The sequence below is a fragment of the Symphodus melops genome (genome assembly GCF_947650265.1).
Source record: "Symphodus melops genome assembly, chromosome: 8".
Classification (NCBI taxonomy): Eukaryota; Metazoa; Chordata; class Actinopteri; order Labriformes; family Labridae; genus Symphodus; species Symphodus melops.
The window spans coordinates 8,461,254-8,484,467 of NC_136698.1; the positions used below are offsets into that span (position 1 = coordinate 8,461,254).

General features: G+C 37.7%; 3 protein-coding genes across 4 annotated transcripts; all 3 read left to right on the plus strand.

The window, feature by feature from the left end:
* Window positions 1-703: 703 nt before the first annotated feature.
* mpv17l2 (MPV17 mitochondrial inner membrane protein like 2) lies at window positions 704-6,586 on the plus strand. Its single transcript, XM_079351453.1, has 6 exons — window positions 704-1,042; window positions 1,734-1,957; window positions 2,874-3,035; window positions 3,341-3,421; window positions 4,085-4,209; window positions 4,795-6,586. The coding sequence occupies exons 2-6, from the start codon at window positions 1,768-1,770 to the stop codon at window positions 4,891-4,893; spliced, it is 657 nt and encodes a 218-aa protein (XP_079207579.1). The 5' UTR covers window positions 704-1,042; window positions 1,734-1,767; the 3' UTR covers window positions 4,894-6,586.
* A 1,912-nt stretch (window positions 6,587-8,498) lies between these two features.
* On the plus strand, window positions 8,499-12,714 carry LOC306828562 (mpv17-like protein 2; the record flags this gene model as incomplete). The annotated part of the gene is made up of 5 exons (XM_079351082.1): window positions 8,499-8,688; window positions 9,327-9,488; window positions 9,775-9,851; window positions 11,832-11,960; window positions 12,592-12,714. 5 exons carry the CDS (start codon window positions 8,499-8,501, stop codon window positions 12,712-12,714), a joined length of 681 nt encoding a protein of 226 aa, XP_079207208.1.
* A 1,279-nt stretch (window positions 12,715-13,993) lies between these two features.
* Window positions 13,994-22,192, plus strand: cist1 (colon, intestine and stomach enriched 1). Of its 2 annotated transcripts, XR_013779684.1 has the most exons (5): window positions 13,994-14,090; window positions 16,676-17,044; window positions 18,040-18,203; window positions 20,021-20,098; window positions 21,023-22,192. XR_013779684.1 is itself a non-coding variant. In XM_079349983.1 (4 exons), the coding sequence occupies exons 1-4, from the start codon at window positions 14,030-14,032 to the stop codon at window positions 21,065-21,067; spliced, it is 639 nt and encodes a 212-aa protein (XP_079206109.1). In that variant the 5' UTR covers window positions 13,994-14,029; the 3' UTR covers window positions 21,068-22,192. The 2 variants fall into 2 exon arrangements, 1 of the variants encoding a protein (XP_079206109.1); XM_079349983.1 differs by lacking the exon at window positions 20,021-20,098.
* Window positions 22,193-23,214: the final 1,022 nt, after the last annotated feature.

A 23,214-nucleotide genomic window follows, 5' to 3' on the forward strand; every position in this document is an offset into this window, starting at 1 on the left:
CTGCTGTGTGGAAACGGGCCTTTATCCCAAGTTTAAGTATTTTAACAGAAGAAATACGCTTATTTAACAGTCTGGTTCAAAAGACACATTTGGTAGCCTATAAATGGCTCATTTCTGTATTAGTTCCCTCCGTGCAGGGTTGACTTTTGAGCACTAGGATCATCCATAAATGTTGGGGGGAGTGGGGCATGTTGTCACTTATATCTCCAACACTAGAGGGCGCTGTCTAAAATTATAACCATTGAATGAGCAACTTATAGTTCTTTAGTAAATTTGAGGTGATAACAGTTTTGATATTTTCAGAACATAAAAGTAAAAAAATACATTTTATGTCATAAACATTTGATTGTTAATTATGTTCTGTAATAACTTCGCGTAATGAAAACAAGTTCAACAGCTGGTCACTAGGTGGCAGCACTGCTCTGTTGTTACTATTGAAGAACCTAAAGCCCAGGACAGGACAGGTTTAAATGTTGTGGTCTGCATGGTGAAGTTGAACTGCACACTGTTTCGCCAGAAACGAAATAAATAATAATAAATCTCCTTCAATGTGCATCAGTACATTTAAGAAGCCTCATATGAGTTACTACAGTTCTATTCTGTATATTTTGCACATATTTGAGGAGATAAAAGGTTTATTTTGATAACTAAACCAAAGTCATGCACTCAAGCTTTCTTGGAGTATAGTTAGGTTACACATGTGGCAACTAACCCTGAAAATATCCGTGAAAAGTGTGACAAGATGCCCAGCTCTCTCTATGTAAATGTAAAGAAAGTGGAGCGCAAAGCAGCCCTGCTGTATCTAGTCAGTCTAGTGAAGGGTGTTGTCTCTAAATACAAGTTTTCATAAACTCCATGTCGATTAAAGCCCGTTTGATTTGAGCTGAACATAACAACTGTACCTCCAGACCAGCAGGCGGCGCTAACACAGTCGTTTTACTTTCTTTTAAACCGGTCTTGTGTCAAAGTTGAACCTGCTCGGACACAGTTTCCTTTGCTGTAATAACAACGTTTCTCTTCTGTAATTGCGATAAGGAGTCAGGTAAGTTGTGTCAAAGATTTTCTTGAACTATCTGAGACACCTTAGTGTGGTTATGTTTCCTAAAGCGCTGATGGCAGGTTGAGGTCAGGTTAGGGTGAAGGTAAATCAGTCATAGATAGATAAATAATACGATCGCTCATTAAACCGGAGACAGTGAGAGTTATCTCTGCAGCAACTTGACCTTGAATGAAATCTGTTTTCATTCAGTTGCACGTGGGATCACAATGACCGGATGTAGTGAATTGCAAAGCATTTATTGATTTGTTATTACCTCCATTTGTATTGACAATGATATTCATTTTACAAGAACACCACAACAGTCTTCTTGGCTAACATTTCTGAATTAACCAAGAAGGAATCATTCAAAACAATTTACAACTAGAATCTTAATTGTGTCATAAATATATATATATTTTTCTTTTTATGAATCAAGATTTCACCCAGGGTTTGAAATGTAATTGTTGAGTGTGACTTTTGTGACTAATTTCTTCTGTTTTATTTAGAAAAGTCATTTTTTTACAAACTTAAATAGTTACTTAATGTTTCCATTTATGACTGTCTCTCATTAAGCGTCTAACAAGGATTCAGCCTGTATCATATACAGAGCAACTCTGAATCTAAAGACCGAGCCTTAAAATGTGTCACGGTGAAATACATCCAGCTATATCACACTGCTCTGTTTGTCCTACAGATGACAGTACTCTCTCTGCAGCAGTCCAAACATCATGCTTCCACCGGGGAGTAAAGAGTTTATGGTCCGGATACGGTTCTTCTGGCGTCCGTTTTTCCAAGGCAGGAACCTACTGCTCACAAACACGCTGAGTGCAGGAGGCATGCTGGCACTGGCAGACGTGCTCCAGCAGAGCCGGGAGACACGCAAGGAGCCAGGCAGAGTCCGCAACTGGAAAAGGACAGGTGAGGAGGAGAGAGAGAGAGGAAGGATAAATGTTGTTGGAATGGTGCTGTTGCCTTGTCAGAGCCAGAACTGAAGAACTGGTCTCAGGTTCAGTGTAGTGTTTATGTAGGAAGGCATTTAGTGGATACTGAGCTGTTGTAAATGTAAATGTTTCTGTAAGAATCAACACCATCTAAAAGCAAAAAGAAAAACATAACACAGCTCTTACAGCAGCAGTTAAACTCACAGGACCTCAAAGCATGTAACCTTAATGACAGAATAGAATAAAAGCCTTTTCACCTGTGGTGCCACAACACCCATTGTCTTTACACACCTCTGAATGTCATAATGGGAATGTTGTGTTTTTAAACTTTAGGACAGCATGATTCAACAATTGTTCAGACACTTTTAATAACGAACATATATGACACTCATTGGAGTAATCTTTTTTTTTTTTTTTTTTTTTTTTTACAAAAACATGATTTTTTTTTTACCTTTATGTGATATTACCACTGAAGTGAGACAGGAAATGTTGGGAGGACAGAGTGGAGGAGGACATGTGGTGTAAAGTCAAGGTTGGATTTAAACCCACAGTGTCTGCATTAAGGACTACAGCGTCTGTACATGGGACATAAATACATGCATATCAAACCCCACTAAAGTAGTAGTTTAGAGCAGTTTATCTGGACAGAACAGCACTGTTAAAAGAGGGCATGAAAGTATTACAAACAAGACTAATAAAAACAGTGAGGAGGTACCAGAAGAACAGGAAATGTAATACGTAATATAAATGTACAGCCAAGCAAGGTGCTGCTGGCCAATATGTTCCAGTAGAATTAAAAAAAAAAAAAGGTTTAGTCATTTAAAAAGATTTCTTCTTTTTTTTTTTTTTTTTTTAATAGCGGGCTTATTAGTGTTCCTTCTTTTTGCCCAAAGGTCACATGTTTCTGGTTGGCTGCTCCCTGGGTCCAATGATGCACTACTGGTACGGCTGGCTGGACAGAGTATATGTGGGCAACGCTCTGAAAACAGTTGGGAAGAAAGTGATGGTGGACCAGCTGATCGCCTCACCAACATTGGCGTTATGGTATTTTATAGGTGAGAAGGATTTCAAAATGCACTGTTAGTAAGAAGTCTGGTTTCTCCTACCATGGCTGAACACATTCACGTCTGAACTTCTGTCAGTGTGCTCGCTTTAGAAGCAGTTTCTTAATGACACACAGGAGACTAGTGACGTGTCTTAAGAGTCAAAGGTCGAACTAAAAGACGTAAAGGTGTAAGAAGATACACATCAGTTATATTGTAAGAGTCTGGCACTCCTCCAGCCTCTGACCTTATCTGAAATTGTTTTTAATGGAACACACTTCTTACGCACATCTGACAAACACCTCTGTTTATTGCAGGTATGGACGTCATGGAGGGACACACTTTACCAGAGGCGTGGAAGGAGTTTAAAGACAAGTTCTGGGAACTTTATAAGGCAAGTCCACCTGTCAAACACTGACCTGCAGACCAGTGTACATGTACATCACTTTGTTACTCACTTTATCATCCAGAGAGGAGAAGTTGGCTGGTCAGTTAAGTTGCAGTTTAAGCTTTACTCTGAACTGAAGTGGACTTTAGTGCTTGTTAAGATGCAAAGATTCATTTGGAAAGTGAACATCAGTCCAAACATCATTTTGTGTTTTCAAGCTTTCTTAATGTAGAAGATAAAGATACTGAATCGCATAATTCTTTGTTCTTTTTAGGACAACATCGGTTTGGTTAAATGAAGCAGACAAAACCAGCTAACTCAGGGTTTTAATAACACACAGGGGTAAAGACACCACATAGCATTTAAACCAACAACCCAACACATACCAATCGACGGCACGTCACTTTTCACACAGTTAATCAATACTCTGTGTTTTCATTATGTTTTACATCTTCCACTTACTAATTTCTTCAAAGGAGGTTTTATGAAACGACAGGAAATTCCTGAAAAGTAATGAGCCAAACATATCCTCATGAATCACTGTGTTACAGTGACAACTCTCTTAAACATAATCATCTTAGAATGTACTCTTGCTTGTTTTCCTCGGAGGTGTTTGCTCTGAGTAATCCATCCAGGTTTGTTCATGCTAATGTGCCTTCTTTTCAACAGGCAGACTGGTGTGTTTGGCCTGCTGCTCAGATGATCAACTTCTACTTCCTGTCACCCAAATTCCGAGTACTGTACATGAACTTTATCACCTTAGGCTGGGACACGTACCTGTCCTACCTCAAACACAGAGTAAGTCAGCCACACAGGAATTTAAAGGGACATTCTGTGTTGTATCATCTTTTTACACTGAATATGTGGGTTTTAAAATAACTGGTACTATGGCCCGATTTAAAACTTTTATCTAGTTGTGAAAAAGACTGTCATTGAAGTGTCCTTCTAAACTGTGGCCAACTCCGTCGCTAGCCATCAGCCCTCGTTGGCCTTTTTATCAGACGACTCAACTTGTTGGATCAGCGTCAGCCTGGTTGGTAAAGGAATCACTCTGATTGGCTGTACTGAGGTTTTATTCAACTCCAGCAGGAAGTAACAACATTTTCCAATAGGAGGGAAGATCTGATCACTACAAATGGTGTCACATGTTCCTGAGCTCTAGATTAAAAACCTCCTGGAATGTCAGAAAGAGAGTTTGGGCGTACCAGGTGTGATTAAAAGGCTGCAGAAATGTGTGTCATGAAAACACCCTCTTCTTCTTTGCTAGTCACGTTAGGGGCTCTTTATATATTCACCTAAACTCTCCACTACTATACTTGCTCATAGTTAAAAGTGATGAAGGGCTATTGGTTGAACTAATGTGTATTTCTGTTGTGTCCACAGGTTGACAGCCCCCCAACTGCAGAGTCACCAGAGAGCAGTGATGTAGATGCACAGCAAGAGAAGCTCCCAGAATCCAAATCTGTGGAACAGAAAGCGTAGAGAGGGAGTTGGTGCTTGTTGGTAAAACTCAAGGACAAAGAAGAATCTGCTGGTTTAGTCTGTTCATACAGACGTTTTGAGCTTTGATGTGTGACTCTGTCTGAACTCAGGACTTTGTGAAAAAAGAAGGAGAAGTGCTGGAACACTTTGCCTTCATGTCTATAGAGTTTCCGTGCGTCTCCATCTGAATGATGTGCATTCAGGGATTCAAAGCTGTTTCACTGCCCATAATGGTAAATCATCGAATACCATTTAATACAACCTTAACATGAGCTACTAACTGCTATTATTAACACAATGTTCAACAAACCACTCAACAATTCATTTTAAAAACTTTTAAAAAATCTGTCCGTTTTGTGTTGGTACTGTGCAAACTGTGACAAGGAGACATTACTGACATATCCTGTGACATTGTTTGAATTCTTGAAATAATAATAGAATGATATCATATTAACCAATATTAGCTTTGCCTTAATACGTAGAGGTTTGCTAAATGCCAAATAATCGATCTGCTCCTGTGAAATAACTGCATGGGTGTATTAATTTTTTTACATATAAGATCCTCTAACTGAGTCGTGCGTGTGCGTGTGTGTGTGCGTGCGTGCGTGCGTGCGTGCGTGCGTGCGTGTACTTGATTTGTGACATGTTGCAGATATTAAGTTAACAAAATGTTGTATAAAACTAGTGACTGTAATTTCATTTATACTTCATAGCAGCTTAGATTATGAGCTATTCTACATTATGGCAGGTTAGGTTATTCATTTTATCGCGATAAAAATAAATTAAACCTGAAAGATAATTCAATGGAGCAATATTTATATTTATCATAGCACTGCTGTTAATTAATGATGTAATACATTTTAAAGAAAATTTTTAATTCAAAATGTAAGCGAAGAATATTACATTAAGTGAATAACTTTAAAAGACAAGCATAAGCCATGAGGTCCTTACATGGTTTTGTATGATGATGAAATGTTTTTTTTAATGTTGCACTTCAGTTTCCATGGAGCTATTAAAATACATGGTATTCAAAATAATAATAAAACAAATAGAACTATATGAGAGAGATTGTTTTCAAAGTATTTCAAGGCTTTCATTTAATATGTTGTAGGAGGCATTTAAAGAGGCAGCAGTGTTCTTTTTAATCACTGTGACTGCAGGTAGAAACTGCAGAGGCTTTTCTACGGTGTGCCTAAAGGGACAAAATAGCATGTGAATAATCTAGATGAAAAGAGGCTGCATTAATTTCAGATATTGATTAATTGTGATGAAGTAGCTCAAACTGAAAGCAAAGCAAGCAGAACTATTTGCAGGGGATCAAACTATGCTAAGAACGTTTGTGTGAAGTGGGTGTTTAAGAAGTCTCAATATTTGTTTTTAGTCTTTGAGCAGTAAATTAACTGATAAGAGGACAGTGACTCTTAATACTCTGAAAATGAACTGTAAGCTATATTGCTTTCATTGATTCAAATGTATAAAAGGGTTAAACCTTCAACTTGTGTTTGAGAGGTTTAAGTTTTTTCAAAGTAAAAAATTGTGAAATCAGAAATGTTGGATAAAATGAGATGAAGATCACTGCAGGTAAAGGACATGGAAATGTTGTATGAGACTGTAGTATAAATGTAAGTAATTTAAAACTAAAATACGGTTAATTTAGCTCTTATGACCCACAATAAAACGAGCAGCAGCTAGAGGATTCACTTTTTCTCGTTAATATTTTTTAAAGCTGTTTACTGCCGCCTCCAGGTGTTTGTCAGAACAATAAGCGAAGGATCTGCAGCAGAGGTACTCTCCTGATAAGTGTCCAAACAGGGCAAACAGCAGATAGATAACAGCCAGGTAGACAGGACATGCAGTCAAAGGGCAGTAATCTGGCAGTAATAAGGATTTTATATTAAAATGCCACAGAGTAACAGGATTGGGATTTGTAAACCCAGAGACATCTGGAGATTGGCAAGGCAAGTTTATTTATGTAGTGCTGTTCAGACACAAGGCAATTCACAGTACTTTACAGAAATAAAAACATTCAAACAAAGCTTTAGGAAAGAGTGCAACAGAAATTAAGAAAACAGTGCAAAAGAAAGACATTAAAAGACAGAAGAATGTAAAAATAATCGATAAGGTAACACCTTTCAAAAACTTAATTTGTTGGTGTAAGGCAGGAAGTATATTTCTAATGGAAAGCCTGAGTGAATAATAAAGTTTTAAGGCCTGATTTAAGGGAGCTGAGTGTGGCAGCTGTCCTCATGTGTTCAGACAGTTTGTTCCACAGGTGAGGAGCGTAGTAACTAAAAGCTGCTTCACCTTGTTTGCTTCTGACTCTGGGAACTCTGAGTAAACCTCTTCCCGAGGACCTGAGCGGTCAGGATGTTTTATATTCTACAAGTAGATCTGACATGTATTTAGGGCCAAGACCATTCAATGCTTTATAGACCAGTAGTACGATTTTAAAGTCGATCCTCTGACACACAGGCAGCCAGTGCAGTGATTGAAGCACAGGTGTAATGTGCTCCACCCTCTTTGTGTTGGTGAGGACTCTGGCTGCTGCGTTCTGGATCAGCTGCAACTGTTGGACTGATTTTTTTTACTGAGGCCTGTAAACACAATAATCCAGCCTGCTGAAAATAAAAGCATGAACAAGTTTCTCTGAATCCTGTTTGGTCTGAAAACCTTTGATTCTTGCAATATTTTTCAGATGGTAGTAAGCTGATTTTGTTACCATCTTAACGTGGTTGTTGAATTTCAGATCTGAGTCCATAATCACACCAAGATTTCTGGCTTTATTGGTTGTTCTTAAGGACATGGATTCAAGACGAGCACTGACCTCTGACCTTTCCTGTTTGGGGCCAAAAACAATCACCTCAGTCTTTTCTGGATTCAGTTGTAGAAAGCTCTGACACATCCACTCAGTGATTGGTCGCTGTCGCAGGCAAAACAGGGTTTAGAAGTTAAACAAACTCACTTATACAGGTTTCCTTGAGGGCAGCCACTCTAAGCAGTGTGAAGAACTGAGAGAGCCTTTTTGAGTATTTACTGATCACACATGAGAAGAGAGAGGGCCTACAGTATGTACCGATGACTTTGAGGCAAATGTTGATCTAGCAAATGAATGAACAAGTCTTCATTCTTTTGATGGTGGATTTATAAATAGAGACGTACATATATTTTTCCTAAGCCCAAGGAAATGTAGCTTTCTTGGTGAGTGACTTTGACTCTGTTCCACTTTGACACAAACTCCAAAAAAAGAAAACAAGAAAAAGAGGAGAATATGATTGCCATGATGCTTCTGCAGTCATCTGTATATGGAGTGAATCATTTCTGTGAGATGAAAAAGCCATGGGGGGAGCCAGTGGATGTGTGCAGCAGGGCCGCACAATATTTGTTGTATTTTGTTGTCTATGTTTATTTTGAAGCCACTTTGTAAGAGGTGTGGCTACAGTCTACCGTGTCTATATCAGTCTTCTCTAAGACTATTCATGTAAAGCTTTCAGCAAGCTTTTGTAAATAACCCTGAAGGTCCTTTGCAGGGGCCAAAAGCAGGTTCTTGTTGCTATAGAGCTCCTTTCTCTCGCAGATGTCAGAGCTTTCTCTGAGGTCTAAACACCATGATTCCTCGGATAGGTAAAGGGCTTATGATGGGGATAAGGTCTTCCTTGCAGACAGTGTTCAGTGAGAAGTACTTGCTTCTTACAAACACCGTGAGCGGAGGATTCCTAATGGGGCTGGGAGACTGTCTGCTGCAGAAGTGGGAAAATCAAACAAAGCCGGACAGAGTCTATGACTGGATGCGGACAGGTGAGGGAGAGAGAAAGGTGAACCCCGCCAGATGTCAATGTCTGAATAGTTCTACAACCCTGGTTCCTGATGCCTTGCTCCAACCAGGACTGAACTGCTGAAAATGCTGACTGTGCTTTGTAACATCAGAGAATATATAGCTCTTGATAGATACATTTCATTGAATGATGCTCACAACACATATAGAGGATTATTAAGGTCCTAATAGTGATGGAAGACATCTGCATTCTTTAAAACTTTTCTGTATTCGTGGTAGGCAGAGTTTGACACTGTGTGTGGGTTGTTGTTTAATTTGACAAAGAGGAAATTACTGGGCAATAGAAGGTAGAGAATCTGCTGCGGATCTATTAAACGCAGCCACTGCCTTACTCAAAACAGACAGATAGTCAGATGCAGCTGGCATGGGGTTAAATTCCTCAAAACAAGATTTTTTCATGTGATCCATAAGTATCCATAAAAACAGTTTAAAAAACTTGTTTAAGAGGTTGTTAAACATTTTAATTTGAAATACTGCATTTCCCTCAAGATCAATGAAGTATTTATTGCTCTTGTTGCTCTTGTTTTATACTTAACTTTTTTGACCATATAATATATCTCTAACTTCCTTCTCTGTCCTCTTATTTCTGTCCCCACTTAAGGTCGCATGTTGGTGTGTGGCTTCGTCATTGGTCCTCCGCTGCACTACTGGTATGCCTGGATAGACAAGAGGTTTGTCGGAAAAACTCTGAGCACAGTGGGCAAGAAGGTTCTGATTGACCAGATTATTGGCTCACCTTCGCTGTCATTCGTGTATTTTGTAGGTGAGAAGGATTTCATATTTTTTTATTTTTGTTTCTATTTGCCAGTTTGTCTTCTTGTTGACCTTGATTTACATTCACACCCCCTGATCATGTTATCACTTTTCTGACAAACACAAGACAGATTCAGAGGTCATGCTGAATGACATAGAGAAACCTTAGAGATAAATTTGTCTGATGATATTTTCCTGAATGTCAGTAATATATACATTTTTGACATTCCTCCAGCCTCTGATCTAATCTTGAGTTTGTGTTGATGAAGCACTGACAGACTTCTGTGTTTATGCAGGTATGGAGATGATGGAGGGACACAGTTTTAACGATGGTTTGGTCGAGTTTAAAGGAAAGTTCTGGGGACTTTATAAGGCAAGTACACCTCTTAGGATCTGACCTAAAGATCGGGTAATCTGATCAGTGTGCATGTTACATTATTGCTCACTACACAAAGGTCTTTGTATTATCAACCAGATGAGAGAAGTTTTACGTTAACAGTTTTCACATTTGAAACTGTAGCTTAACATGACTTTATTGTCTCTGGTTTAGAGAAAGAGTTTAATTAGAGCATCAGACTGTGTAGCCGACTGTAAGGTTTTTTGTGCGGCTGTTAGAAACTTGCAGGGAATAAAAAGAGTTCAAAATAAAGTTGTTAATTCATTGACCAAAAATATAACAAACTAGCAAAACAAATGCCCTAGGTAAGCTAGAAAAACAACTAGTTTAAATAAACAGCCTCACATCAAGCTGTTGCTCACTACTATCCTCTCTCTTGGACTCTGGCTTGAGTTTACCTTTATGTCAAGGCTTCCTTCTTCAATTAGGCTCAGGTGGCCTCAATTAGCCTAATCAGCCCACAGCCTGCAGCCGTGTAGGGAAGGTGGGGGCAGGTGAAAAGGCATGGGAGAGCCACATCAGTTTTTTTGTTTTAATCCTTACCCTGCCAGCAGTGTGTAGAATTGTGCAAATACATTGATTTTCCTTTGAGGATAAACCCAGGTGATGTTTGCTATTCATTTTAGTTTCCTTTATGGCAAGAATAGAGTTGACACTTTGAGATTATGGGGACATTTCTCAACAATAATGAGATACAAGTTTATAGCAGGCACATATGAACCAATTGATTCTATCCTTACATTTTATCCAGTTTACGGTTGCCAGGCCAGCAGGGTGAGCATGGTAGTCCAGATGTCTCTCTCCACGACACCATTTGGCTCCACTTGGGAGTCCCTCTAATCTGGCTTCTTTCAATGGCAAAGAGCAGCAGATCATCTCTGAGCCTCCATCAGATGTTTGAGCTATTCAACATATCTCTCACACTGAAATGACTGCTCATGTAAACAGAAGCACATTATCTGCAAAAAGGACAACACAATTATGTAGTCCCCAAGTTGGAATATCTTCTAACCTTTCTTTTTTTTTTTTTTAGATCTTGATTATACTCATCACAAATATGACCCTAGCGGAGGTCAAAATGCTTTGAAAACCTATGTAACTCAACTTGTGCCAGCTCATTTACTAATTAGATTAAATCAGGACCAGAACTCAAGCCTACTTAATTGTTCTACTTTTTTGTGTATGGAGCCACTAATGTAAAATTAACTTTTTGTGGTCTGAGTAGTGTGATACTTTCATAACTGAGTCATTTCCTCATCTTTAAAAATGGAAACCAACATCCTTGCCTACCCTATCCTAGACCTCCATGCCACATGGTTGAGACATATAAGACAAGTTAGCGAAACATGCCATCAGTCTAGCACTTTACAGCTGAGGAGATTATTGATGACCTTAAAAAACTCTGCAAAGGTGATGGCTTCCCCTTAGTCTACTGCCCATCAACAGAAAGTCCAGTTCAGGATATACTCAAAGTGCTCCCTCTGTGGTCGGGCTTCAGAGGAATCTCACTTTCCCTTTTTCTGGGTGAGGTGCTACAGTACTACTCTTTTGCGCTCTTCACATAGCATCATGATCAAGTCATTTTTAAGTCTTGTAAAACTATCTACATTTACACCTTGCTTGCATCAAACAACTTCCTTGTTTTTTTTTTGATCATTTAACGGGTCCTTTGAAACTGTGTTCAGAATTGTAGCCTGGCACAGAATACCAAATGCAAAATATATTTCCTAATATCTTTCTAGACTTCGTATGTCCAGAGATTCCTCTAAATCACATCTTGTCAGAATAGGAAAAGAGAAATCTTGGTTCAGTCTTCCCAGCCAGGGACAGTGTTAATCATCTTCTTTCATCTGTCCTCTGTTGATTTCCAAACCTGCTCAGCTGACTTCCCCCCTCTACTCACACTGTGTTTTAAGTATGTGTGTTTATGCTAACCTGCTTTATTCCCTACAACAGACGGACTGGTGTGTTTGGCCTGCCTCTCAGTTGCTAAGCTTCTACTTCCTCTCACCCAAATTCCGTGTCATGTATGTCAACCTTGTCAGCTTTGGTTGGGACACGTACGTGTGTCACGTCAAACACAGAGTAAGTCAACCCCAAACAAGAGGCAAAAGAGGCATTCTGCGTTTTCACATCTTTTATGAGTAGAATGTTTTTTGTGATTGTTTTTCTATTTTCACAATTCACGCCTTTTATCTTTTTCTTCCTGGGTTTTAATTTGTTTCCTTTTTGGACACCTCATTCGGAATTGAAATACTGTCAAACAAAACAGCTAATTTGTCGGTGTTATTGCTTTTGAAGAAGCAGGGGATTTTCTGGAAAGAGGCATGAAGAGTGAAAAGCTTAGAAGAGGTCAAAATGCTCCAGCAACACTTGTAGTAAGAACATCAACCTTCATCCAACCCCGATGAACGCCACGAGCCAAAACATGTTGTTCTAAATTGTACATAAAGTTCTTCTTATTAAAAGTGCTGGAGCATTTTGACCTCTATTAGATCACTTTGAAATGTTCTCAGTTGTTAAACGTTTATAGTTTTGTTCAATTAGGACTAAATGTAAAAGCCTTGCCACTGACAATGAATTTTAGTCATGTCAGATTGTGTTTAACAATTCTGTGCTCAATTTTTCACAAATTCTTCTTCTTAATTTGTACTCACGGTAAAACTAATGTTACTAATTATATATGGGTGTGTTCTGGTTCCTGTTGTCTTCTCAGGATGACGATATCCATGCTTCAGTAATGTCAGACAGCAGTGCGGTGAACGTACAGCAGGAGGCACTCCCGGCATCCAACTCTCTGGAGGAGAAAGCTTCAAAGCTACAATGCGAGACATGTTAATACCTCTGATTGTTGAGCTTTTGTAGTTTTAACCATGAGTGTAGCTGCTGCTAATAACTAGATCTTAGCAAGATAAGTACATGACAGTATCAGTTGTTAAGTTCTCTTTGTGGGAAACACTTTTTTTCTCCTTTTTTGTCCAAAGATTGAAACTTACAAATTACCATTATGGCATGTTTGTGTTACTGGTTTGACACAAGAAAGTAATTATTGATTTGGAGATGCTATATGAGGATGACTGCTTTGGTCTGTTTTCATGCTGAGTCATTTCTTTGAGGGAACTCAAATATAAAAAGATATACGGAAGAACTCATTAGCATTACGTTTGTATAACTTATAAAATAAGGATTCATCGCAGTTTCCAATGCCAATCAATCATGTTTGTTTGTTTGTTTTTGTTCTTGAGTATAGTACTTAAGTATTTAAATTCACTTTTTTTTAAGATATGGCAAAAAAAGAAAACAAAATCACATCAATCCTTTGAATTATAAAAAACGAGTGGTTATTTAAATACACAGCAGTTTCAGTTCTTTGTAATTTCTAGCTGTGTGTTATATTTTCTCCGATGTAGTGAAAGGTTTATTACCATATATTTTTAGGTTTTATTCTTCACATAGGACACAATTTAGAAGACAGAAATTCACTTTTGAGACGAATTGTGTGAGTTTATTGAACTGTTCAACCCTCCTCGATCAATCCAATCGTGCAGGAAAAATATCAGTACAACTCAGATTTTGATTATTTGAATTGTATAGTAAAACCTCACACTTGATGTGTCTACATAAGGATGATTTCAACCATTTTAATGATAATAACTTATTATTATTGTAGGATATTTAAACAAAAATAATATGTGTACATTTAGACCATTAAACTGATATAAAATCAGAGTGCAAAGATATTAAAGGGAGAAGAAACACGCAAAAAAAAAAGGGACTCTAGGATTGAATAAATAATACCAAAGACAATATTAACTATGACATGTAATGGACAGCAGATGGACGTGAACAGTGTCATTGCCCAAAAAGTGTTGAGTATTTAGCACTGAGTAATGAGTAATTAGCACCAGTACTGTCTAGGTAAACTTTGATCATCATGATAGAGACGCCAGTGTTCAAAAAGTTTCAGATGTTGCTATAAGCAAATACAGAGCTGTGTTCAAACAATGACTAACCCAGCCTGAAGGATTTGATACACACCCACTGTGACGAGCACTCCTCCTCAGGCGCTCAACACATCCTGCTGTCAAGGATGTAGCCTGTATGTGTGTGTTTGAAAGTTGTCGATATGACCGCCAGCCTTTTTCTCCCTCAACATGCCTGCAGCAGTGCACCTCACTGTGCTGGTGTCCCTGCTTGCAGTGAATGTCTGCACAGGTAAGACAACATTTCATAGTTTTTACAGGTCAACAAATGGTCATTTATTTGACGATCTGCCAAGTACAGTTGTGTCAAAGTCTTTAAAAGATGCAAATTTATACAAATATGAAGCTTCCTGCAGTGAGTGGGAGGTTGAGCATGCTTGGCTGCAGAAGTCTGGTGTTGTTTTTTCCCTCTCAAACTGCAGAAATAACTTTCTATTTTATTGTATTGTCTTTATACTAAAATGTTAATGCCTAAAAAAGCTACACATTGCAATATTTCAGGGGCTGATTTGCATGAGAAATTGACCAAGTTACATCATTGCCTTACAGAAAACTTTGTATTCAATATGCTTTCCTTTTTTGTATATATGCACAATTTATGTCTATCAAAAGTGAGTATACAGGTTGATTTATGAGAACATTAACTGCTTTTAACAAATCATAAGAGAGACTTCAGGTAAATGGGAAGGTCACATCTAGGTGGAAATGAAAGCAAATATTGAATCAGTGACCATGATCGTAAAATGGTGTCTGCTACTTCTGCAAACACAGCTAATGCCTACATAAACACTGCTCAAAGGCACATACACAAATATAGACTAAACACAATTGTCTGCTTCACTAGTAAAAACAAATCATTCCCTGCTCTGACAGACTGTTAATAATGCTGCTTTATTAAACACGCAGCAGAGTCAACAGTCCTGAAAATGAACCTGAAATTGAACCACGGCTTCAGGACACACACACACACACACACACACACACACACACACACACACACACAGCTTCATTAGTTTCCCAAACAACTTCACCTCAGAAGCTTTATGGACCTTTTATTTCATCAGACAATATCTCCATCAGCAGGTGCAGTTTATTCGAAGATTGTCAATGGTTGCTTTTACTTCGGTTATAAAGTTGTGCTTGAAAGTTCAAACCTGTGACTTTTTCTGCAGTGAAAATCAGTCTCACTTGATGGTCTTATTTAGTAAAGAAAATGTCCTGGAGCTTTAATCAAATAATTAATACATGTACGTCCCATATTAGTGATATATGAGCCATAACCTCACGATAGTTGTCGATGTGAAACTTTTTTCAACTCTATGAACTTTACAGTACATATAAGGATTACAAGGTTCTGAAAATGTCATATTAATAGTGCTTTCATCTGCCAAAGTAAAATGCCTTGGATTAATCCACCACACCCTTAACAAACCTGAATCAGAAGTATATCACATGATCAAATAACGCGTCTTGGTCAGTTGTATGTGTGAAGCACTCAAACTTTTCTATGTGTTACGTTTTCTAGGCTGCTTCTGCATAGACTGAGTTTCCTTAATGATCAAAGAAAAATACTATCTGATGTAGTCTAAAATAATACATCAAAAGAAGAAGAAACAATAACAATGCTGTATGATATAAAATGTGCATGTCCCAAATGTGCAGATTGAAACATAAAATGATCACAAGCATCTCAGGCCTTATTTCTTAGCTTGTAACATCTCAGAATAAGATGACTTGTCAGGTACATGTGGCTAATAATAAGTGCTGTAAATATGTTTAACTTAAAGTTAGATAAATGCACTTGCTTGGATTTTGCAGTGGGAGAAGATGTCTGAAGGGATAGTAATGTGAAGAGGACATCATGTTGTACTGTTAAGGAAGGGTAACTATGAGCACATCAATAAGTTGCAAGGCAACAATAGCGTCAATAAAAAAGGTAAAGCCAAAACACTTACTACATACCATAACAATTTATATATTTATATAATTTATATAACAATTTATATAGCACATGATTTAAAGCTAAGTGAAGGTAAGAATATATTACTGACAGAGCCTCACATCCAATATTCCTAAAAACACGTCACTCTATCTTTTGCAATCCAGAGGTCCACAACAAAGTAAAACTTGACGATGTTTCTGTATATTTAGAGATTTGTCAAAGAGTATTCATATCATTTTTATTAAATAATCAGTCCACTGCACTTTCCTCAAGACCCTTTTAAAATCGAGAGAGAGATGGTGGCTAGAATTTAAAATAAACTAGTGTATACAGTATGTCATATTTTACTTCCTGTTTACAACCAAGCAAGATAAATATTATTTCCTGGATTGGGCAATGCAGTTGCAACTTTAGAAACAGATTACATCTTTGTTTTATGCTGAAAAGTCTTTCAGAATTCTCTAAAATGTTTGGTAACGGCAACTGATTAAGAGTTATAACTGGTGACTTTTACGTTGGTTTTGTCCACAAACACTGATGGACTGTGCATACAAAATAAGCAAAAGAAATATAAAAAGAAAAATGCACTAAAGGATTGATGGACTAAACAATTTATTCAGAAGCAAACAGTCCTGATAACAGTTTAGATTTGCAGCACTAACAGTTACAATTTTCCACTCTTCTGTCTCACTGTAAGTATGATTGCTATGTTCCTGTAAAATCAGCAACAGGTGTCAAGTGTTTGGACCTATTTCAAAATAAAAACAGTACAACTTTCTGTGAACTGGAAGACAACTTGAGTCCACAAATTGAACTGAACAAACAGTTTTCACCACTGGCCTTCTATCTCACATATTATTTCTGTTCCTCTGCAGTCACCAGCACTACCTCTGCAGGTACAACCACTTCCTCTCCAGCTAAACATGTCACAGAGATAACCACAACTGCTTCAAACGTTACAAAGAAAGAGGATTTCCCTTTATCCACCAACAACACACAGCAATCTTCTGCGTCAACAATCCAGATGACAACTGCAGTCTCGTCAGAAAAAGTCACTTCACCTTCACCTGCGATTTTCACTGAAACACCCAACGGGCCAGACGGTGCACAAACAAGCGCTCCTCCTGTGAATGCAACGACCAACCAGACGTCCAAAAACACAGTTACCCCTGGATTCACTGCAGCACCAGCATCAACGGCACCAAACATTACTAAAACCACCACAGTAAACACCACAATCCTAGGTCAGTCCACTGTGAGTGCTGAGTGCTAGAGGGTTCTGTATTTTCTTTTGGTCAGAAAATAATTTTTGTATTATAAATTACCTAGCAATAGTCCCTTTGTGGTTCTTAAAGTTTTAACATTTCTTTGACTGGCAATTAAAAAACAACACAAATGCCAAATATGTTCATATAAAAGGCTGTAAGTTCCCTTTATTATTTGAAGCTTCACAAATTACACTTAGCCACTACGTTTTGGCCTCAGCGTAGAAGAAGCTCATCAAAACCAGCCATTGAATTTTAAAACATTAGAGGGAGCTTTGTCGTTGTTACCCAACCAGCGTCGATGTACACAGAGGTTCCCGTATCTCGACTCTAAAGCTTCAGTGTTTAGCTAGCTCTGCATTGGTCTTGAAACCTTTCTGAATTCTTACTTCTCTCCTTTTATCAAAGGCATTTCCAATATTTATCTAACTTTAAAATGTTTCTGGTCTTGGAGCTTGTTAGAAAAAATGCAGAGGCTTTAAAGATTGGGTCGAAGCAGTTCTACCTGAAGCAGTTCTATTGCTTGCTTCAATCGCTGCAACACCTGTTGGTTTGCCATTTGTCTGCATGGCAAACCAAAGGGCATTCAAAACGATCATTTGTGGGTGTCTTAAGAACGTCTACTTCTCTGATCAAAACAAAATAAATACAGACCATTCTGGATCAAAACCTAAACTTAGAAAGACATACTGGCTGCTGTCTTGTTTTGAGAGAAGTCAGTTATTCGACTTAACATGTCTCCTTAATGTCTGACATTATAGGAAGGTCTTTTTTTTTTATAAGTAAATACATTGCTCCTTTAACCATGTCAGGTTATTCATGCAACTGGTCTACTGCTGGTGTTTGCTTGATACACATTTTGGACTTTGGGGCCCTCTGCTGGCAAATGTTAAGCTTGCAAATCCTATTTTCTGACACTTTTCAATAGACACAGAGTTTTTGACTGGAAAGGTGACTTTTTTCATTTTCTTCAGGTCTTACGGATGATTGGAGTAAAGATGATTTGGCAGCAAATCCTGGCCTTGTTGCTATCCTCTGCATCTTCTGTATTGTCTTTGTCCTGGGGCTGGTGGTTGCTACAGTGAAATGTGTTGAATCACCAAGGTCCAACTTTGAGAGGCTTGAAAATGTTCCTCTGGTGAGTAAGAAAATAAATAACTGAATATATAAGTTTGTCACTTTTTTAATTCTTCATTGAAATCAAATGCAAACTTGGCACTGTAGTTTCTTAAATTCTCCTCCTTAGACGATGATGTGTAGATGATGAAGAAATATCCGCTGACACTGACTTGCTTGTAATGTAAGACATTTATTTACAAAGTCAAGAAACAGCATCAGTCCAGGTTAGTCATGGCACCTGGGAGAGTCACCAGCCAAATGTGATCCACTCGAACAATGAAGAAGACCTTCTTATTTATACAGTATTGGTCCAAACAACATCAAGACCTTTACGACTTCATTTAGGCTTTGATCATTCAGGTGTGCCTCTCCTACAGTCCTGCACCCCATGTGGTTCCTCAGGACATATGGCTTCAAAGGTTACCATAGGTCACTGTAAGGTGACTTCTTATCTCCCCCAATATAGCCTAAGTGTCTGTTCTCATTTCAATACTACATTGTTTGCTTTCTCAGTCTTAAGGAATACCCTCATAAATAAACCCCTACATTGTCTTTGATGTTAAACCAACCTCTAACTTTAAGAACACCATTTGTCCCACAAAAGGCTCACATGCTTCAGCAGCACATTTACACTTCAAATACTTATTTATATTACATTGTCGCATGTAAAATACACTTCAGCACAAAATATATTTTTTAATATACTGTATAAAGAACAACAGAGCTGACTGGCTGCAGTGTAGCTGATAAATCAATCAATCAAAACTTATTTGTGTTCCTAAAGAATGTTATCTCAAGACACTTTACAAAAGAGCAGGTTAAAGACCTTACTCATAGTTATGTTCCAAAAGAAAAAAGGCATCGTGGAAGGTGAGATAAGATGCAGGAAGCCCACCTCCATGTTCATGTACTGTATGGGACAAAAATAGGTTTTGTCATTACAGTCATATTATCAAACTGATTTACGTCCAAGTGTTAATTTTCCTTCCCTTTAAATTAATTATTAGATGCAAAATAGAGCAAATGTAACATTATCATGGACAGCTCTGATAACAAATGCGGCTCCTGCAGCATTCTCTATTGATTATTTGAGTAGATGAGGAAAGGCAAGAGAAAACTTCTTCTTCTTATCAACTCCATAAATATGAGCATCTGCTTCAAACCAACACCCAAATCTGTCCTGCTTTGGACTCGACCTGCCAGAGAGATCCATAACATTTTATTGGTATTATGTGTGCTTTGGTTGGCGACATGAGCATCACCATTGCAATATGCCAGCGCCCATCGCAGGGTTAGTTTGGCTTCAATTTTGTACAATAGAAGTGGAGGGCTAGGCTTTGCCGATAGTGATACACAATGACACAGAATGAAATATCTTAGCAAAGGTACATTTTTAATCTTTTTTTTTTCTCAAGATATTCAGAGTCTCTTTTCTTTGATGTCACATAAACTATTGTTTTAGTTATTTATTTATTTTAGCAAAATGTTCATCTATAGTATGTCCAATACTATTGTTTAACAAATACCTTCAAAACTAATAAAAGTCTAATCAGCCTCAATTGAACTTTTTGTTGAGCTGGTAAGCATTAAGTTTGCAAGTTAACAGACTACTATAGTACCTGCTAATCATTAGCATGCTAGCATTTTCAAAGTAGGCATACAGTATAGGGTCAAAGCCATGCCTCTGCAAGCATTTCATTTACTTCCTCTACAGAAAATTAAACTGTCAAACCCTTGCAGTGAATAATGGCTAGCATTTAATCTTGCTCTTCTTCTCAGCAGTGAGCACAGTGGTTTTCTGCTCTCTCTCTCTCTTTCTCTTTTTAACACAAACAGGAAGTCTAATTGTGTCAAAAAGACTCAGAAACAGAGCAGTCAGTGTAATGACTGAGCACTTTCATCAGAAATTAAAAGGTATGATTACAGTTCCATCAGTGCATCAATAGGTATGTACTCATTTTATCATCCTTGAGTCTCTGCATGTAATTTCAGGTTAAAAAAACGTAAGCAGGTTTCAGCAGAACACTTCATTGTAGATTACATCTCTCATCTATATTTTGAAATAAACATAAGGTACTTGAGCTTTAATAAAAATTAGGGCTCAAGTAGCTATTAGGTAACAAGTACCTATTATTGTCACATAACTGCAACTGCTGTAAAAAGAGTTGGATTAGGACACTGTGTGCAGCAACATAAACAGTGCATGGCGGACAATATGCGGTCCAAACACAACAAGCTGTGCATGTGGAGCAGATATATTCCATTTTTAATGTTTACCAAATCAACATCTGCTTGGACATGTGTTTCAGGCCTCAAATAAAAACATGTTATATGCTTGTGTTAAAAGCAAGCGTACAAAAAACATGAGTGTCTTAAAAATGTACCCTTTATATTTCAGTTTCTTATTCCGATCCTTTTAAACCTAGCTCAAGACACATGCACTAACACAGCTGAAAAGATCCAAAGTAGAATATAAGCCAAAAATATGTTGACCTTTTGTAAAGGTCAAGACAAAGTCGTAAATGGCTTTCAAAGTTAGTGTTATAGCTCTCACTAGATCTTGTTTTGTTTTTCATATAAGAGGTCTGTATATGAGTTTGATTCTGTTCAGTCATAAACTATAACCTTTCTTTCTTGGGAAATGTGTTTGCATTTACTATGGCCCTCAGTAAAAATAAGTTTAGTTCATGAGAAAATTTCCCCAACTTATACAGAAAAAGGGTTAAAATAGAGAGCAATAACATTCTTTTATTGTTTGTTTTTTTCAAATCCTGGTTTCAGGTTTTTCTGGTATTTCTTTTGACTTCTTTGCTGTTTCTTGTCTTTTTTTTTCTCCAGGGCAAAGTGACCGAAGACTCTCCATTTGCTCATTACTCTAAATGACAGAAGAGGTTACCGGTATTTCAGGCGCAACAGTCCAGGACGAGTCCTGTCTTTTGATTTTCTCACAACTTTCTATGAAACCAGCACAAACAGAAAAACTCAATATTATTTTCTCTCTGGCTCTCATTTCTTCACATACACTTTTGTCTGTGAAATATTTCAGTCCCAGCTTTGACTTGCCTCTGTTGCTGCTTTACATTGTGCTGATTTAGTATCTGAAGCTCAATCAACTGTTGCACTAACTCTTCCTCTGTGGTTTCTTTTGAAACGAGACACAGATGTACATTTACAAATGTAATTTTTTCTCCCACATACTGTTCCTCCTTCTAAGCACTTAAACTCTGAACTGCACTCTTGCGCACGTGACATGATCAGAAAACAGCACTTCATAATTTCATGATTTGGGTATATTTACAGATCTGGGATTAATTTACTAATAGTAATTCGGGTTAAATGAACGTTATCTGCATCTATCAGTCTCTCTTTTCGGCTGTTGATGTATAATTAGTAACAAAGCTGTAATGAAAATGAACAAGTTTTTTTCCATTGTGTTTTTTATTTCCATATAATATGTCCATATTGTCCTCTCTGGTCTGAGACCTGCAGCGCAGATTGAAATCAAACCTAATAACAGCCTTTGGCTGCAGAAATAAACTTCACTTTTGTGATACTTAAACAGAAACACGACACACAAAACACTGACTAGAAATCACTTTGAATTTCTATTGCCAATTTAATTTTTACACACATAACTCTTTATATAATCTCATAGGTTCTGTTAAACAGCTGTAATCTATTTAAAATAAAAAAATCCTTTATTCATCTTGCAAACAGAGAAAAAAAATCCATTTATTAATATCCCTTCTTGTCACTTCTTGTAACCATCAACAAATAGCACTATGAAATGACATAGCCCTTTTCCAATCAAGAATCAAATATACAGACTTCTGTCAAATCTTTTTGTAAAAGTCCTTTTTCTCCAGTGCATCGTGTTTAAACTCAGGGAATGGAGATAATCATGTTTTTTTGTGGGTATTATTTAAAGCAGCTCATTCTTTTTGCATGTTACACTAAACTGTCAAAGAGATGTACGTTTTCAATAAAATAAATTATATATTCACATTACATTTGCTGTGTTTTACTTTTCCTTTCTATCATTGACAACAGTAACACTAAGAATGTGTTGTCTTTTCTCTTGTGTGAGCACTTGAACACAAATAGTTTCCCATGACAGATGAGTCAGACCCCAGAGATAAAGAGCGTTGTCTGTGGTGTTTGATGGTGAAGATTACCCAAAAAGGTCAGGATGAATGTGTGGCCTGATTAGAATGTCTGTGAGTCTAACAACTTTACAGAGATATGTTTCCAGTCCAAAAAGAAGACGAGGGGGATGGGCAGACAGAAGTCTGACACACAGACCCAGTTTCTTATTAAAAACATATCAAATTAAAGGAAAAAAAGTAAGTCAGAAGACAAGATCTACAAAATTAAACTGCAAACACTATTTTATCAGACGTGGGGAATTGAGGAACACAGGGGCAGGAGCACATTGAGGGGGAGAAAAGTAGTAAAGATTTTAAGGGCCACTGACAAAGGCCCAAAACATATTTTATCCGTATCACATATATATTACATATCTCTCTCTCTCTCTCTCTCTCTCTCTCTCTCTCTCTCTCTCTCTCACACACACACACACACACACACACACACACACACACACAAATATATATAATGAGCCATAAGAGAAGACTTTCTTCACACTATATAAAGATATATGCTTAACTTCTCTCTTTTTTCACATAAAAAATTGAACATTCAGACAACCTTGGTGAAACTGCTCCTTCTCTTGATTGAAATCTGTAGGGTTGATCGATCATCATTTCTTGAGAATTGTTAAATCGTTGTTTAATTTATTTTAAAAAACTGTGACATGCTTAAAGACGACCAAGATGGCAGAAAGATGCTTTTAATCAGGGTGGGTGGTGAGGGTCTGGAGGAAGGACACCAGGTTAGAGATGAGGGAGAAGAACTGGGCAGAAGAGGAACAGGGACTTTTGGGAGGTCTCTTTGCTTCCAATGAACCCTAGGTCTCTGTTTTGTTTTCTTTTCTTTATTGGACCATATTTCATTGTCCATGCCAAAAAAAC